This window comes from Sorex araneus, chromosome 4, assembly GCF_027595985.1.
Source record: "Sorex araneus isolate mSorAra2 chromosome 4, mSorAra2.pri, whole genome shotgun sequence".
In the NCBI taxonomy this organism is placed as follows: domain Eukaryota; kingdom Metazoa; phylum Chordata; class Mammalia; order Eulipotyphla; family Soricidae; genus Sorex; species Sorex araneus.
In genome coordinates, this window is record NC_073305.1 from 89,025,688 (window position 1) to 89,041,681 (window position 15,994).

The 15,994-nt window shown below is 40.1% G+C and overlaps 1 protein-coding gene across 10 annotated transcripts in view; it reads right to left on the reverse strand.

Moving 5' to 3' along the window:
- The window catches only part of DST (dystonin), a 558,535-nt gene that overhangs the window by 113,394 nt on the left and 429,147 nt on the right, over window positions 1-15,994 (reverse strand). For all 10 annotated transcript variants that reach the window (XM_004605867.3, XM_055134251.1, XM_055134257.1 and 7 more), the window contains 8 exons: window positions 10,622-10,745; window positions 9,073-9,281; window positions 8,157-8,474; window positions 7,502-7,668; window positions 5,341-5,497; window positions 4,283-4,409; window positions 920-982; window positions 231-472 (listed from right to left, as the gene is read on the reverse strand). In XM_004605867.3, the coding sequence (XP_004605924.2) occupies window positions 231-472; window positions 920-982; window positions 4,283-4,409; window positions 5,341-5,497; window positions 7,502-7,668; window positions 8,157-8,474; window positions 9,073-9,281; window positions 10,622-10,745 (1,407 nt within the window). The remainder of the gene's footprint in view (window positions 1-230; window positions 473-919; window positions 983-4,282; window positions 4,410-5,340; window positions 5,498-7,501; window positions 7,669-8,156; window positions 8,475-9,072; window positions 9,282-10,621; window positions 10,746-15,994) is intronic.

The following is a 15,994-nucleotide window of genomic DNA, read 5'->3' on the forward strand; positions in this document are numbered from 1 at the left end:
CAGCCTAGCAAGCTTCTCATGTTGTATTCATATGCTCAAGTTAGTAACAAGCTGGATCTCATTCCCCTGGTCCTGAAAGAGCCTCCAACGCAGCACTGTTGGGAAGGCCCAGTGGAGAGAGGCTTCTAAAATCTCAGGGATAAGACAAATGGAGAAGTTACTGAGCCCGCTTGAGAAATCAACGATCAACAGGATTTCGTGATTCGTGATTCGTGATTCGTGAAGTCTACCTTATTCTGCTCAACTTGAGTCTTCACAGCTTCTGTGTCTGTTGGGGTCGGTGCCTGACGCCACTTGGCTGCCGTCTGGTTCATCTTCTCGAGCCACTGCATCATTGCACTTGATTCTTCCTGAGCCTTTTGCAATTTGGAGAGTTTAGCATTCAATTCTGATATTTTATCCTTAAGTAAGAGGCCAAGATCTTCATAAGTATGGTTTACGTCAGTCATGTCCTTTTTGATGGATGTTAATCCTTAAAGTTTTAAGAAAAAAAAAATAACATTGAGCAGAAGTGATAGTAAAAACGGGGAGGACACTTGCCTTGCACATAGTTGATACAGGTTCAATTCCTAACACCTCAAATGGGACTCAGAACCCTCCGGGAGTAATTCCTGCCAGAAATAATCCCTGAGCACCATTGGGTGTGGCCAAAAACAAACAAAAAATAACACCAGCATATTTTTAGAGTTCTTCGGGAAGAGATCTATACAGGAAAGTCTGCTTGATACATTGTTCCCTTCTATTTTGTCAATGGCAAGCCTACTAGAATACTGTTGGAGGGATTTTAAAACTTGAAAGAACAGATAAATTTCAACTTGAAATTTCATTATAACTCCTATTCACATCTATTCTCTCTCTCTCTACCTCTCTCTTTCTCAAAAAAAGTTAATAAGCAGCATTTTAAAAAATTATCCTTCACCTTTATTTGCCAAAATTCCCTGAGTATCCATGGCTGTTCCTTCACCGTTTAACATTACTCCACCTGCAAAAAGATATTGACACTGAAGCAATATGATTTCCTTAACATTTCCACACATTAATAGTCAATAGCATAAAATTAAACCTCATAAACACTAATCACTTTACAATGCTATTACTAATGAGTTCAGAAAGATAGTACAAGGGGTAAGGTGCTCGCCTGGCACACAGCCAACCCGTTTCAAATTCCTGGCACTACATATGGTTGCTGTAGCCAGGAGTGAACCCTGACCACAGAGCCAGGAGTAAGCCCTGAGCACTGCTGCGTGTGGCATTACTATTTGAAAATGTAAACTAGTGATTCAATTGCCGTATCAAGTAAAGGTCCAAGATTAAAGATCAAACTATAACCTCTCTTCTTTACAGAACTTTAGCTGAGGAGATTAGCAGTAGGATACGTGCCCAGCACGTGTAGACCCTTAGTAAAATTCACAGCACTGTGTGACCTCCCCATCTCTCCTCAGTATGTAGGCCAGAGCACAGTAAGAGTTGAGCATCACCAGACACAGTTCCCAGTACCCGACACCACTGCGTGTAGCCCCTATTAAAAATTAAATTCATACTTCAAAAAAATTTGAAATGAATTGGGAGGTGCCCATACCTGACAGCATAGAGGGACTATTCCTGTCTCTGTGCTCAGAGGTGACTCGTGGGGATGCTTTAGGGACAATATGTGTTAGCAAGATTTGAACCGGGGTTGTGGCTAAATGAGTGGTTATATGCAAGGCAAATACCTTTCCCCCTGAATTAACTCTCCAGCATCAAACCAAAACTTATTCTCTAAAAATAAGTAGTGACATGACTGCCTTAGATATTACAGATTCACCAAGCTGATATTTTATGCCTTAAGCAATAAATATTAATAACTTTGGACAAAGTTGTTTGACTAATAAAGCTGTTTCAGCCCCCAAAGTTCAGAAGTTGCTCACTCTACATGTATGCTGGATGAAGCGAAAAGGACTGCCAGACAAAAGGACACCTCTCTTACAGACTAAAAATTGCTCAGCATAGTTACACAGTGTTATCAGGGGTTTAAAGCAGGAATATGTCATAAAAATACCTGGAAAAAAGGGTCGGTAATACAGCAAATAAGGCATTTGCTTTGCACGCAACTCCCCAGGTTCAAACCCTGGCACCCCATAGTGATTCCTGAGCCTACCAGGAGAGATCTTTGAACACAGCCTGGTGTGGTCCAAAAACCAACAAAGGAGAAAAAAAAAACACAAACATTTTTCTTAAAAATGAAAAGTAAAACCTAAATAAAACATAAACATGTCAGCACAGAGACGGGAGAGCACTGTGGCTCAGAATAGCTTGGGCTTTGGTCTTAAATCCCAATGCCACTGATTACCATCTGTGGGAATGGATGGAATTAGCACCCTAGCAAACTAAAGGGATGATACCTAATTTACGACACCAAGGGCAGAATTAAAGAGAGTTTAATCCAGTATCGAACAAATAGGAGTTACTCAGTGATCAGTAATTTTTTTTCTTTTAATCAAGAGAAACACATAGTATTCTTCTCTTTCTCACACCGATAATTAAATCAAATTACTTTCAGTCCAGGGAGATGATACAAAGAGTAAGATATGCGCCTTGCACGTTGCCAACCTGGGTTTGATCCCCAGCACCTCAAATGGTCTTCTGAGCCCTGTCAAGAGTGATCCCCAAGTGCAAAGCTAGGAGTAAGCCCTGCGCATTGTCATGTCCCCCCGCTCCCCCAACCAAAATTAAAACAAAAGCAAAAACAAAGTCAATTATTTCCTGGTACAGATATTAACTGGCTATATATCCAAAACACAATGATGGAAATTGAGCAGATGGGAGAATGCATTTAAAAAGACTTAAATATCTGCATCTAAATCCAAGCTTCATCCCTTTTAAAAAAAAAATTATACACAATGGCATCTCAGATGAAAGTTGAAATACGCTGAAGATGCTCAAGACTAAATCCTACAGTGCTTGAGGGTTATCAAGAATAGAAAGAAAGAATATTTTACTCATCACAAATGTAATGTGGGTACAAAAACCCCAAAATTAAACATTAAGAATTCATTTCCTTAAATACACTTAGGAAATCTGATGAGGAGAGAAAGGAGAGATCATCACAGCATATTTGAGCATTCTCTGAAATGGGATTAATAGAGCAGAAAAAGTGGCTTGGAATGAGGGGTTCAGATGCAACACTGGTCTCACATGAAGGGTCTAGGTGGCTGAGCAGAAACGATAAACCTCAGATACTCAGAAATTCTCAAAACAAAGATTGGAGATATGCTGTCTATTTCAAGAGTTAAAAAAATCTGATAACACAATAAAAATATGTTCTAAACTTCAAACTATATCAATGATATAAACTGATCTTAAAATCATGATGTTTACATGACTCTCCCTTATGGTAAGAAGACAGCTAAGTAACTGAAACTGTGATTTAGGCATACTGATGAACATTATATCTGACTGTCTTCTTTAGCAATACAGTAGAGAGAAAAGTAGATGGGAGTGTAATGACAGGTATGCTTTATCAAAAACAATCTTCCTTCCTTCCTTCCTTCCTTCCTTCCTTCCTTCCTTCCTTCCTTCCTTCCTTCCTTCCTTCCTTCCTTCCTTCCTTCCTTCCTTCCTTCCTTCCTTCCTTCCTTCCTTCCTTCCTTCCTTCCTTCCTTCCTTCCTTCCTTCCTTCCTTCCTTCCTTCCTTCCTTCCTTCCTTCCTTCCTTCCTTCTTCCCTCCCTCCCTCCCTCCCTCCCCCCCCTCCCTCCCTCCCTCCCTTTTTTCCCCAGACCAGCAAACTTTTTTGTTTTGCAGTTTTTGTGTCACATCTTGGGGTGTGCAGGAGCTATTCCCAGTTTGGTATTTGGGGGTCCCTTCTGGGGGGGGTCAGGGGATCTCACCTGGCTTCACTAGATGAAGCTTATATTTCAGCCGCCCACTGGGCTCTCTAACAGATTCATTCATTACATGAAATTTCTCAAACAACTTTCAACAGCTCTATTACGAAAAACATACTGGAATCTGAGCTTTCCTCTTCCCCAACATAATGCTCCTTATTTTTACACACTAAGCTGGCTAGGTATAAATTGCAGTCCTTAACAAAACAGAAGAAAACTGAAAGATACTTTGCCAGGGCAGTTTTTGATGTGTGTGGGTATGTGTGTGTGTGTTTGTTTATATACACACCATCTTCCTTCTTTGTCATGTTCCCTTTATTTCTGAGGCTACTTTGTGCATGAATGCAAAACATACACAAATGAAGCTGCCCCGGTTGAGCCCGATTCCAACCACATCAGCGACCCATACAGCACATACCTGGTATAACTGTGGCCAGTACCTTCGCAGGGGCAGTCACAGCACTTATGAGGTTACATAGCGAGATCCCACTGCTGTTTACTTTCTGAATCTCTGCTGCTTTCAAACTCCACTGTTCTTGTAATTTCTTGAGATATAAAAACACATTTATTTTCAGTCTTTGTATTTTGAAAGTTGCACATTATAATTCAATTTCTTAAACACATCTCAATACAATGATTGTGGGTCCTGCTTTGTGGAGAAGTGGATGGAAGAACCATCCCGATTTATTCCAACAGCCTCGGTGACTGTTAACACTGTTAGTGCCGGAAAGTGGGCTATGGGCCATCCTACATTCTGCTGTCAGTCACAGTGTCAGTCATTTTCTTCCCAGGGGTCAGAGGTTCCAAAGTAACTGTCAACTGTAACTCTAGAAAACTACAGCAGGCAAGAGTAGCCAAGTTACAAGAAGAAATATCTAGAAACCATAAAATAAATAAGTGCGAATGCAGAAGTCCATTTAATGGTGAGTGTCAAATCTTCAAAATTTAGAGTGACATTTTAAAAATACCAATCGCCACCGAATTAGAATGGAAAAATGGTGCCGAAGGGTTGGTCATTGGGTTTTATGACTTGAGTCAGATGACCAGAGATCTGCATATAATTTTACTAGGCAGTCAAGTAACTTCTTCCTTCAAATACTGGTTATGAGGATATATTCTAGGAAGAGTGAAATTTGAGTTGAACAAGGCTCTTCCACTTAATGTTTTGTTACAAGGTATCAAAAAATAACTAAAACTAAGAGATTTGTGGAGAAAGAAATTTAGATACCTACACAGTCACTCTGCTATATCTCACTGGGGGGCAAAAAAATAAAACAAAACGCAAATGAGCTGAAAGTTTGTGTTCTTTCTCAAAAATCTCAATTAGCCCATCATCATGACTTCTGAATATTAAAATATACTGTATAGACACAAGAATATAATTTGCGATAATAAATAAAAGGAAACCACTCTTAGTCTTTTGCTTTTTATTAACGACAAAGCAAGTAATAAATTGTATTAGATACAACAACTCACTTTAGTTTCTTCCAAAGCTTTCTCTAAATCCTGAGCCCCGAAAGAAGGCTGTATAACGGGCACTGTCTCTGCTGTTTCTTTCATCCAGGACTTTAATGACTTAACAAGTGCTTGGAAACCATCCATCTGTTCTTGACAAGAAGTTACAGCTTCTTTTCTAGATAACAAAAATCATCGAAGACAATTTCTCAAAGCCACAGGAGAGAGACATTCCAAAGAAAGTGACTGCTAACTACTAATAATTACTAATAATTATTACCATATTAGATTTAATATTAAGAAAACCTTGCCAACACCCACTGCAACACTTGGCATGAAGAGGAAAGGTTTCATAGGGAACAAGTGAAATCAATTGAACTAAGTAAGCATCTATTCCTTGAGCAAGGCCTGTAGCTAGAGATCCGAGTAGTTAGGAAATCTGTGACCCATATGTTAAGGGGCTCAATAATGCTACATAAACTCTAAGGCTATATAAACAGCTTTAACATTATTTAGATTCAGTGGGCTTTGATCTGTTCACTTTATATGGTGCTTAATGCCGGCAGGCACGGAACCAGAAGGAAAACATTTAAGAAGTATCTCTAACGTGAGGGAAATATAACGCCACCTCGTGGCTCCCATTCCAGAGAACTGTCACTTGAATGGATGAACTGGGTGCACAGATTTCAGTCTCAAAAAAAGGAGGTGAGACATAGTGGCAGAAAAATTTCCCCAGACGTGTCACCCACAGGTAGCCACTGAGATCCGCAGTGAGCCATGAGGGATAGGTGTGCGAATTCAGTGCCGGGAAGCAGGACACATGCTCGGCATATGAGCACGTGTGAGGATCGTCATAGTGAGTAGGACAGCATGTGGATAACATGTGCATGCGTGCAAGTATATGGAACTAGGAGAACCCCCTAGCAGCGGGACAAATTATGATGACTGCATTGTCTGAAAATTGGATACACCTGAAAGAATAAACAATCTAGGACAATTAAGGATAGTTTCTTTTGTGCAATGTGAATTCTGTATATGTTATATAGAAACAATAGCTCTATAAGGAGTAGAGACTGCACACAAAAGAAGTAAAGAATTCTGAAGAAACAGAGGCTAGCTAAATGAGAAATGATCATTGTCTCTTTAGGGTCTTCTTTATAAACTGTAGCAAAAACAGGATGTGTATGCTACACTACCACGAGGCCAGAAATATAAAAAGTTCAGCCACAAATTCTATGTCTAGCTTTCTAACTCAGCTTATGTTCATTCTCCTGTTGTTTTTTTTTAACTTGTTTAGTCACAGTCAGGTCTCATCTATGATCCTTTATAAAGTAAACTTTTACCAAAAGAAATTGGGGGGAGGCTCAAAAACTGTTTTCAAACTGCGCAGAGCTTCTCAACTGAGCCCAGAAAACAACAAATCATAAGTTATGCTTCAAGGTTGTTTCTGCCTTTGCATATAAAAATGCGATCTACATTAAAGGCTTCAGAGACGAGAGTTGACTGTAGTCAGTAGCACACTACCATCACCATATCATTTCCTTACATAGTACTTTATACTTTTCTGTAGAAGCATTTAAGACCCCACTCAATATACTTCAGTGGCAAAAACTAGCAATAAAAAAAAAACACTTATAAAGTAGCTCTACGCTTACTATCCAGTGTTCAAAATGTTTTAGGTATCCACATAATTGAAAAATTCATTTGAATAGTAGTGAAAAATCGAAAAAAATTCAATTTCATTTTTTTTAAAGAGTTAATCTTTTGTTGTTGGGGGGAGGGGCGGAGGGCTGGTTGGGTCACAACTGACAATGCTCAGGGTTACTCCTGGCTCTGCACTCAGGAATCATTCCTGGCAGTGATTGAGGACCATATGGGATGCTGGGGATCTAACCTGGGTCGGCTGCATGCAAGGCAAACAACCTACCCACTATACTACCACTCCGGCTCCCCAAATCCAATTTCTTAAGTGATACTTACTTTTCTTTTTTTTTTTTTTTTTTTTTTTTGCTTTTTCGGTCACACCCAGCGATGCTCAGGGGTTACTCCTGGCTTTGCACTCAGGAATTACTCCTGGCAGTGCTTGGGGGACCATATGGGATGCCGGGGATTGAACCCAGGTTGACCGTGTGCAAGGCAAACGCCCTAACCGCTGTGCTATCACTCCGGCCCCGATACTTACTTTTCTTTGATGGTATCCTCCATTTCCTTGAATTTCTTGGACAAATTATTTGTTTTTTCAAAAACCAGAGCTTTATCCCCTGGCAAACCATGGCTGGAGATTTCCTTCAAGAGATTCTGTAAAGCTTCAAGATCTTTCTTGTGTTCTAAAAATTCAGAGGTGGATTCCTACAAAAACATTTTGAGATTTATAATCAATATAAGATGCTTACTACCTCTTCCACTGACATTCCACTGAAAGTTATGGATGATACCAGGATGGCTCTATTCAGAATTTCAAGAAATAATTTTCCCACCTATGGTCAATTTACAAATAAATACAAGTACACTGTCCTGAAAAAGCACACATGAAACTGAACTTTTAAAATACACTCTATATTATGTCCCTGTACATTCTGGAACATGATCTACTTACATTGTCTATAATATGTGCAAAATGTACATGTGAAAGAAGGCTTCCATGGCTAGTCAACAAACAAGGACTTCAAGGAGAAGATGGGCTGTGAGGTTCTTTTAAAGAGGGAAACATAGAGCTGTACACTTCTATCCATAACTACAATGAGGGCTGCTAACTATACTTTGCCAATGAATGTGTGAATTGATCTTAAACTATGAGTATGCTTGATCTGTGTAGTGCATATAAAAAAAAGACAAACCTGCATATACTGGGACAATTCAGTGACATCTTTTCCAGGTACATCTACCTCAGTAAGGGCCTGAGACTTTTTTTCTACAAAAGTCTGCAGCTTTTCTGAAAGATTCTCGAAGAGTTCTACTTTGGATTTCAGTGCTTCCATTTTGGCAAGTTTTTCTTTGTGTTTATGACTTGCTTCTGAAAACCGGACTGACAGGTCCTTCATTTTGGCTTGCAGCGAGGACGCAGTTGATGGGTCTGTTGTTTCCATAAACTTTTTCACTTTCTCATTCACGGCATTTATACTGCTCTGACGACCTGCAATATCTTGCTCCAACAACTGAAAGAAACCAGTGCATGTGTTTTATCATAGTGTTTACCAAGAATGTCCGTTTCTAAAAATTACTGTGCGTAACAGCCTAAGATGAAGCAACCTAAAGAAGGCTAAGGGTTGGGATGGACTGACAAGCCTGGCCTATCCCTGGAGGCACCTCATCCCAAATCTCTTTGGGGAAGAGTAGAGAACAGCTGGTCAGTTGCCTGATGGAGGCAGGCAGTGAGTATTCCCTGCCAGCCCCTGGGATAGAAAGGAGCCTAGGGATTAGCCATGGTCTTTATTTTTAAAAGACTAGACAGCAACAAGATTGATCTGATTAGCTTCACATGCAGCTGGCTGAGCAACGATTAACAAGGACTCAATGTATGCACAAGCCCTCGATAGTGAATAATACTCAGAAAGATGTACACAAAGCTCTTTCTGTCACTCCTTTAGAAAAAAAATCATCTGTATGCAAGCACTACGTTCTGCAGTTATATTCAGGGAACATCTCTTTTTTCATATCCTGAAATATACCTCCATTCTATTTGCTCTTGGAATTGAAAAAAAGTATTTTTCCCCATCTAAAAAGCAGTGTTTTGCAGTGTAAAATGTCACTTACAATGTCTTTACTGATGATGTCCTGAAGAGCAGCAGAGTTTAAGGGCACTTGGCCATGTGCTTTCAGAGAACTTTCCACACTCCCCATCCAGTCTAGCATTTCATCCAGGCCATCCTGGACACTCAGCGAGCGGGTCAGAGTTATCTGGAGTTTCTCGTTTCGCTCATTAACGGACTTGGACAGGTCATCGTACCTCCCAACAATATCATCTAGTCCAAAACGATTGGGAAACATTAATAACAAGGTTTGCTTTGCTATGTTCTGTTTTAAAATACCCTAAGGTGAATCATGGTGTTTCCCACCAAGATTGAAAAAAAAAGTTGAAAGATGTATTTGAAATTCATAACCAAAGGAATCCAACTTAAAAAGTTAAATCATATATTTAAAATCATAACAAAACAGAAATGAGGAGGGGAAGAAGGAAGGAAGAAGGATGAATGGATAGGAGGGAGGGAGGGGAATAGAAAGAAGGGAAAAAAAGACAGACGATATAGTTCAGGGGTCAGAGATATACACCTACACACCCAAGGATGCCAATGGCAAAAGCACAGGAAAATAATTTAGACCTTCCATTCATATTTCTATCTTGCATTTTAAATATTTTGCTTGAATACTGCAATGCACATAGTAAAATGCATGCATAATTTATAAATACATATAGAGACAGGCAGGTGTACATAGTGAAAATTATTTGATGGTACATGATCAAAAAAGTTTGGATATCTGTAAAAGACAAAGATTTCTTTCTACTGAATGGTTCGGAAGAGCAAAGTTTCTTCACCTAAAATTTCAACTCAGATTTTAGTTGATGCTCTGTTTGGGGTAAGACATATGTCTGATCATCTGCTGTGTTAAGTTTTTTACATAAAGAAATCTGTAGTAACAACACACTAAATATTATAAAAAGAAATGAAGTCAAAACAAAATTTCAACAAGACAGTAGGCAACACCAATAAAAATCACTAAGTATTAGAAGTTCTGTGAGTAGATTAAATGGCCACATTAATTTATTCTCTAAGGAAATGAACAACAAATTTTAAGGCTAGTGGGTGCAAAAGTACCACTCTAACTGGATACAAGTTCTAGTGTCATTGAAATATTGAATAACTGAATCTATGAGACCATTCAAAGATTTCTATAAAGTGAAGTGGGTACAACACTCTAACTCTCAATCTCTAGACCTATGTTTCCACTTTTGATAAAGACACATCTCCCAGAAATCTGACTGTGGCCACTGGTTGAAAAGATTGCTTCTTTCTAAAACCATCAATGAAGAGAATGCTTGTTAAATCCTACTTCCTGTGGCAAATATTACATAATGAAGACTTTCTGTTACATTTTCTAAATATGAAATTAAAATTTAAATATACATTTAAACAGTACAGTCCCTACTCTCAAGGATTCTGATACATCTGCCAAAGCCCAGCTTCTCAGATTGAGAAGAGAAAGGACAGAGGTTACACAATGCAGAAGAATCAAATTTTCTCCAACTCTACTGGAATATCTTCACTTGAAATTTACCTCCAGGAAAGCAGGCAAGGACACTTACCCAATGTTTTCTGGATATCATTCTTAGCGGGCAGTAAAGACCCCCTGGCATCTAACAAGACCTCAGCTGTTTTTTTCAGTTTCTCAACAGCAGCCTGCTGACTTGATATCTGTCCTTGCAGCGCCTAGAGGATAACATGCTTCTGTTACTTCCAAGAGAACCACACAGCAAAGTTCCAACATGAAAGAGATTATTCATGGATGACAAAGTTAAACCGGACACAAAAAAGAAAATTTTACTATAAATTTACTGAGTTCTTTATTCTAAGAACTAAGGTGAGTTATAGATTGGCATTAGCAAAAGCATTAGGCAGTCTGGATAATACAAATTTAGTGTGCAAATAAACCACCAAGGACATGATCCTGATGATTTGACCCAATTCTCAATTCTAAACCCTCTATCCTTAGCCTGAGTTCCCCCAATTGCCAAGTCCAAGCTTTGTATAATACCTAGACTAAAACTATCTGCTCTGGGGTCGCCCTTCTCCGATAATTCCTTTGTGCATAATTCCTTTACATAGAGCAGGTTTTCTCTCCAGTTCAGGGCTTCGACAGAAAAGCAGTCCTTTGAGTCATCTCATCAAAAACTGTTTTGCTTCACTAAAATAAATTAAAAATTTTTTTTTCCAGACCTCTCTAGGGAAAGAGGTCCGATGATCTAATGAAAGTACTCTCTTGGGGCTGGAGTGATAGCACAGTGGGTAGGGCGTTTGCTTTGCTTTGGCTGACCTGGGTTCAATTCCCAGCATCCCATATGGTCCCCCGAGAACCTCCAGGAGTAATTTCTGAGTCCTTGAGCCAGGAGTAACCCCTGTGCACCACCAGCTATGACCCAAAAAGCAAAAAAAAAAAAAAAAGAAAAGAAAAAAGAAAAAAAGCACCCTCTAAAGAAGATTCACATTTCAGTAGATCCTTATTTACTAATGAGTCATACTTGTTTTTTCTTCAACAGAAGTTACTGAAAACCTAACAAATTTAAAAACGTTTTGTGAAATGTTTTATTATGGTTTGTGGAAATTTAAAAATTGGCCCAGCAACTTATTCCCAAGAATCACATGGTGTAGAGCAAAAAGTGATCAGAGCTCCAGGGTTCAGGAGAGGGTGCTATGAAAGCTAAGAGAGGAACTGTAAAATGAAACTACATTTTGAAAGCTTGTGGGAGAATAGATAGTAATAGGATTAAAAGGCTCCCAATGTCAGGCTGAGGAGTTTACATGTTCTCCTGTAGCAATCAAAGTCACTTAAGATGTCTGAGTAAGAGTTAACATACTTCAAGCTATCTCAGGCTAAATTTTTAACACTGAGTGGGATTAATTAAATGAGAAAGAAATGAAGCATCATTTCAGGGACAACTACAGCAGTAAGCAGGAAGGGCCTGTATGAACAAGGAAAAGTCAAATTGATTACAGAGTTGGGAAGAGCCTAGAAGACTTAAAGACCATCTAGAGCAGGGCTTTCTGTCTTAATGCAGAACCCACTCACCACACATGTCTTTTAAAAGTTTAAATTAATTAAAATCAATAAAAAATCAATTGGTCACTGGTACTCATCCCACCTTGGGTGCTAAATAGCCACACATGACTAGTGGCTACCATGCAGGCAGAGAAGATTATAGAACACATTCCTCTCCCAGATCGCTCTACCAGACAACACTAAGAAACAGATACATTGAACAAGGGTCAGGAGGCGATGATGCACCAACATTCTTAGGCAGTTAGTGGAGGTCATCAGCAAAGTGGGAGAAAATTTAGGAGTGAATCAGAATTTTGCGAGAAGAACTCACTATAGAGAGCTTTTTTGAGCTTCGTATAGTATACAGGCCTCCATTTGGCGTATATGCTACCCGAGACCATATGCTGCTTGTGCCCACGTGGCTGAACACATGTGGTGCCAAGTACATGTGCCACCTGCAACTCCCTTCTTGAGATGTACACTTTCACAGTTTCATATCTATATGCTGGGGTGTGTGTAGGGGCTCTCTCCGCCCTTGGAGACGCCTGTGTTCTCTCTTGAGCACGTTACTCTCTCACTTTCTCTCCCTACTTCCCCTTTCTAAAAAAAAAAATCCAAATTCTGCTTTTATTTCACAAAAAATTAAATAAATATATAAAGGCCTCCATTTGATCCCCAGCAAAAACTGGAATGAAGGAAAGCTGGGGAAAACAGAAAAACCAGAAAAGGTTGGGGGAGATAGGAATTGAAAATTTTGGGGAAAAAAGGCAATGCAAGCTGGAACCAGACCTAAAGAAAAGCACTGGACGTCAAGATCCACGTGAGACTTCCAAAGAGAGAAAACCCAAGAAAAGCAGAGAAGGAAGCCCCAAAGGTTCCTGGAGTGCACCTCCATTTAGGAGATGAGGGTAGGGGGAGAGCAAGCGTAATGAGGAAGATGGAATCGTGCCCAGCTGCACTCTACGTTTAAAAGTTTAAAGGGAGAGAAAGTGAAGAAGGTTAAGAGTGTCAACGGCTTCAGCAAAGTTAGACGGAATGTGCTGTCCATATGTCCCTGCGGTTCTTTACTAAGTACATACAGTTCAGCAGCAAGGATGGAGGAGCAAAGAGGCAGGAACCACGGTGAAGTCTTCGTAACCCTTAACTCTTTCATCCAAATGGACTGTCCACCCACACCAGGCCCCTGCTCAGCTTTCCCTTCACACCAAGTGTGCAGGCCTCTCTCCCAGCCTGTCTCTCATTCAGATTTCAAACTCAAGTTCCCACATCCAACTGTAGATGAACTCATCCATGGCCATGGGCCCGGTTTCCAACTGTTTCACAAGTGTTTCCATCTGGCTGTGCACCGCCACCAAATGCTCAGAAGGCCAACTCGAGCTCATTATCTCATCCCCTACACCTGCACTTCCTTCTGGCCCTGCATCTCATTCGACTTGTAAACCCACAGCTCCTCAGAGACTCTGGAGCAACCCCCTTAGCAGACACAAATCAACCCTGAAGACTTGGCAATTTTCCTGACTACAAATGTGGGTTCAGTCAGATCTCTACGCTGCAGTCCTCCGTCATAGCAGGACGCTCTCTTGCTCTGTTGAAAAGGGCTCCCGGGCTATGCTCCTGGGTCCCAGACTCTCACCTGATAAAGCTCCCCACGGTGTGTTTTGATCTCCAATGTGTATCTTGCTATATCACTCCCCTCTCTCTTTATGAGGGGTAAGGTTTTATTTGGGCCACATCGGCTGAATGTGGGCTTACTCTGGGCTTACTCCTGGCTGTGTGCTCAGAGATACTTCCTAAAAGGGCTCAGGAAATTGTATGGGGTACCAGGGATTGAACTGGGCCAGCTGCATGCAAAGCAAGCACCTTCACCCCTGTAATATCTTTCGAATCAAGTGCCTTCACCTCTGTAATATTTTTATGTGTGTGTGGTTTCTGGGTCACACCCAGAGATGTACAGGGGTTACTCCTGGCTCATGCACTCAGGAATCACTCCTGGCGGTGCTCGGTGGACCATATTGGATGCTGGAAATCAAACCCGGGTCAGCTGCGTGCAAGGCAAACGCCCTACCTGCTGTGCTATAGCTCTAGCCCCAAACCCCTGTAATATCTTTCAAAGCAAGCACCTTCACCCCTGTAATATCTTTCCTGCCCTTCTCTAAAATCTTTAGATAGCTTCCATGGTTTCTGTGATAAAGGTGTAACCTTGGTGATGTCATAAAAAACAGTCCATAAAATCTATTGCCTAATTCTATTTTCAATCTTATCTTTGCCACCTTCCAAAAATGTTTAACCACACAGCTTTTTTTGAACCCCTTGTTCCTAATAGTTCTCATGTCCTAACATCTCTTAGAAACCAACTTTGCATGTAACCTGCACCCCCACTCCCATCCCCGCCATCATCCTAAATCTGGCTTGTATTTACCCTTCAACGCTCCGCTTGCTGGGAAGTCTTCCTCTTCTCTTACTTGAAAGTATAATTTTTTTCTCCCTTTCCTGGGAACCCCCAATAAATACTCTACAGTAGACACCATTTGTCCCTTCTATAAAACCATCACTACTTACCACTCCCATCGCTCTCCTAAAAAATATTTTTATAATGTGAGATCCCCAAGAAGAGAGGAGGGATTTTGAGATTTGTGTGATCACAAGTGATGGGCCTGCCATACAAATGTCTACTGAATGAAAGAATGTATGTTATCATGATCCTATAAAACGTGAAAGAACAAAGATGGTCCAAAGATGCCATCTTAAAATTCAGAAGTGTGGCTGGAGAGACAGTCTAGCCTTGCATGCAGCTGACTCTGGCCCACCAATACATATGGCTCCCTGAGCACAGAACCAGGAGCAAGCCTCAAGCATCCCACCAGCCAGGTCCAAAACAAACACACACACACACACACACACACACACACTAAAAAAGAAAAAGTTAAAAATAATAAAAAATAATAATAATACATCTTAGAAGTAGATTACAGAAGAAGCACCATAGATCCTTCTGTTCTCCTCAAAACAGCCCACATTTTTTCTCTCTGTTATGCTCAAGAGTTAGTATCTTTTACTCCCTCACATGGGGCTGGTTATACCTTCACTATAACACTAGTTTATACTGCTGCTTTGTAATGAAGCTGCAAATTATTCAAATGGTACCCCTGTTATTTTTATGTACGATTTTAATGAAAGTAAAACATGAATGCTTCTGATTTTGATGTAAGTTAAATATGAACACAAGGGGATGCTGCAAGATAACTGGTCTTGGTGTTGGTTTTCTTTCCTGGACCAGAAAAGAGGGATGTTTATAAAGTTTATCCTTTTAAGGGTATTTGAGGGCATATCCATCTGAGTGTACTGAGGCTCCTCAAATATTCTGACCTCAAATCATCTCAGGGATCCCAGTGCAGGCTGAGGAGATACACAAGTTCTGATAGTGCTCTAGCCCCCCGGCAGGTACCGACATCTCAGAATGTCTCTCTGAGCCTTGGATAGAGCCAATTGTTCTGCTCACTAATTTTCCAAGACACAGATCTTGAGTAATGTCATTCCAGTTCGGTGGCACCTACTGTCCAGAGAGCTAACAATTCTGTGAGCAATAATGATGCTAAAAAGGTGTAACTACACAGAAATGATTTCAGATCAATCAGTGAGGTACCCCTAAATCCCAGTTATTAAAAATAGGAGATGTCAGTATAAATGTGGAAAAGATTAGGTGAGTTTTTTTAAGTCAGTCTTACATTGTTTTATATGATTCCTAAAATATTATCTGATGTTAATAGAAATGAAAGAAATGACTACCTAATTCTCATGAAAATATATTCTTACACATCCCTAAGGAGACATATGCACATGTCAGGAATGACTTTAATTACACAGTTTTTTAAAATTATGCTGTAACTTAATTAGAATTCACTCTCCTTTGAGACACTCTTGT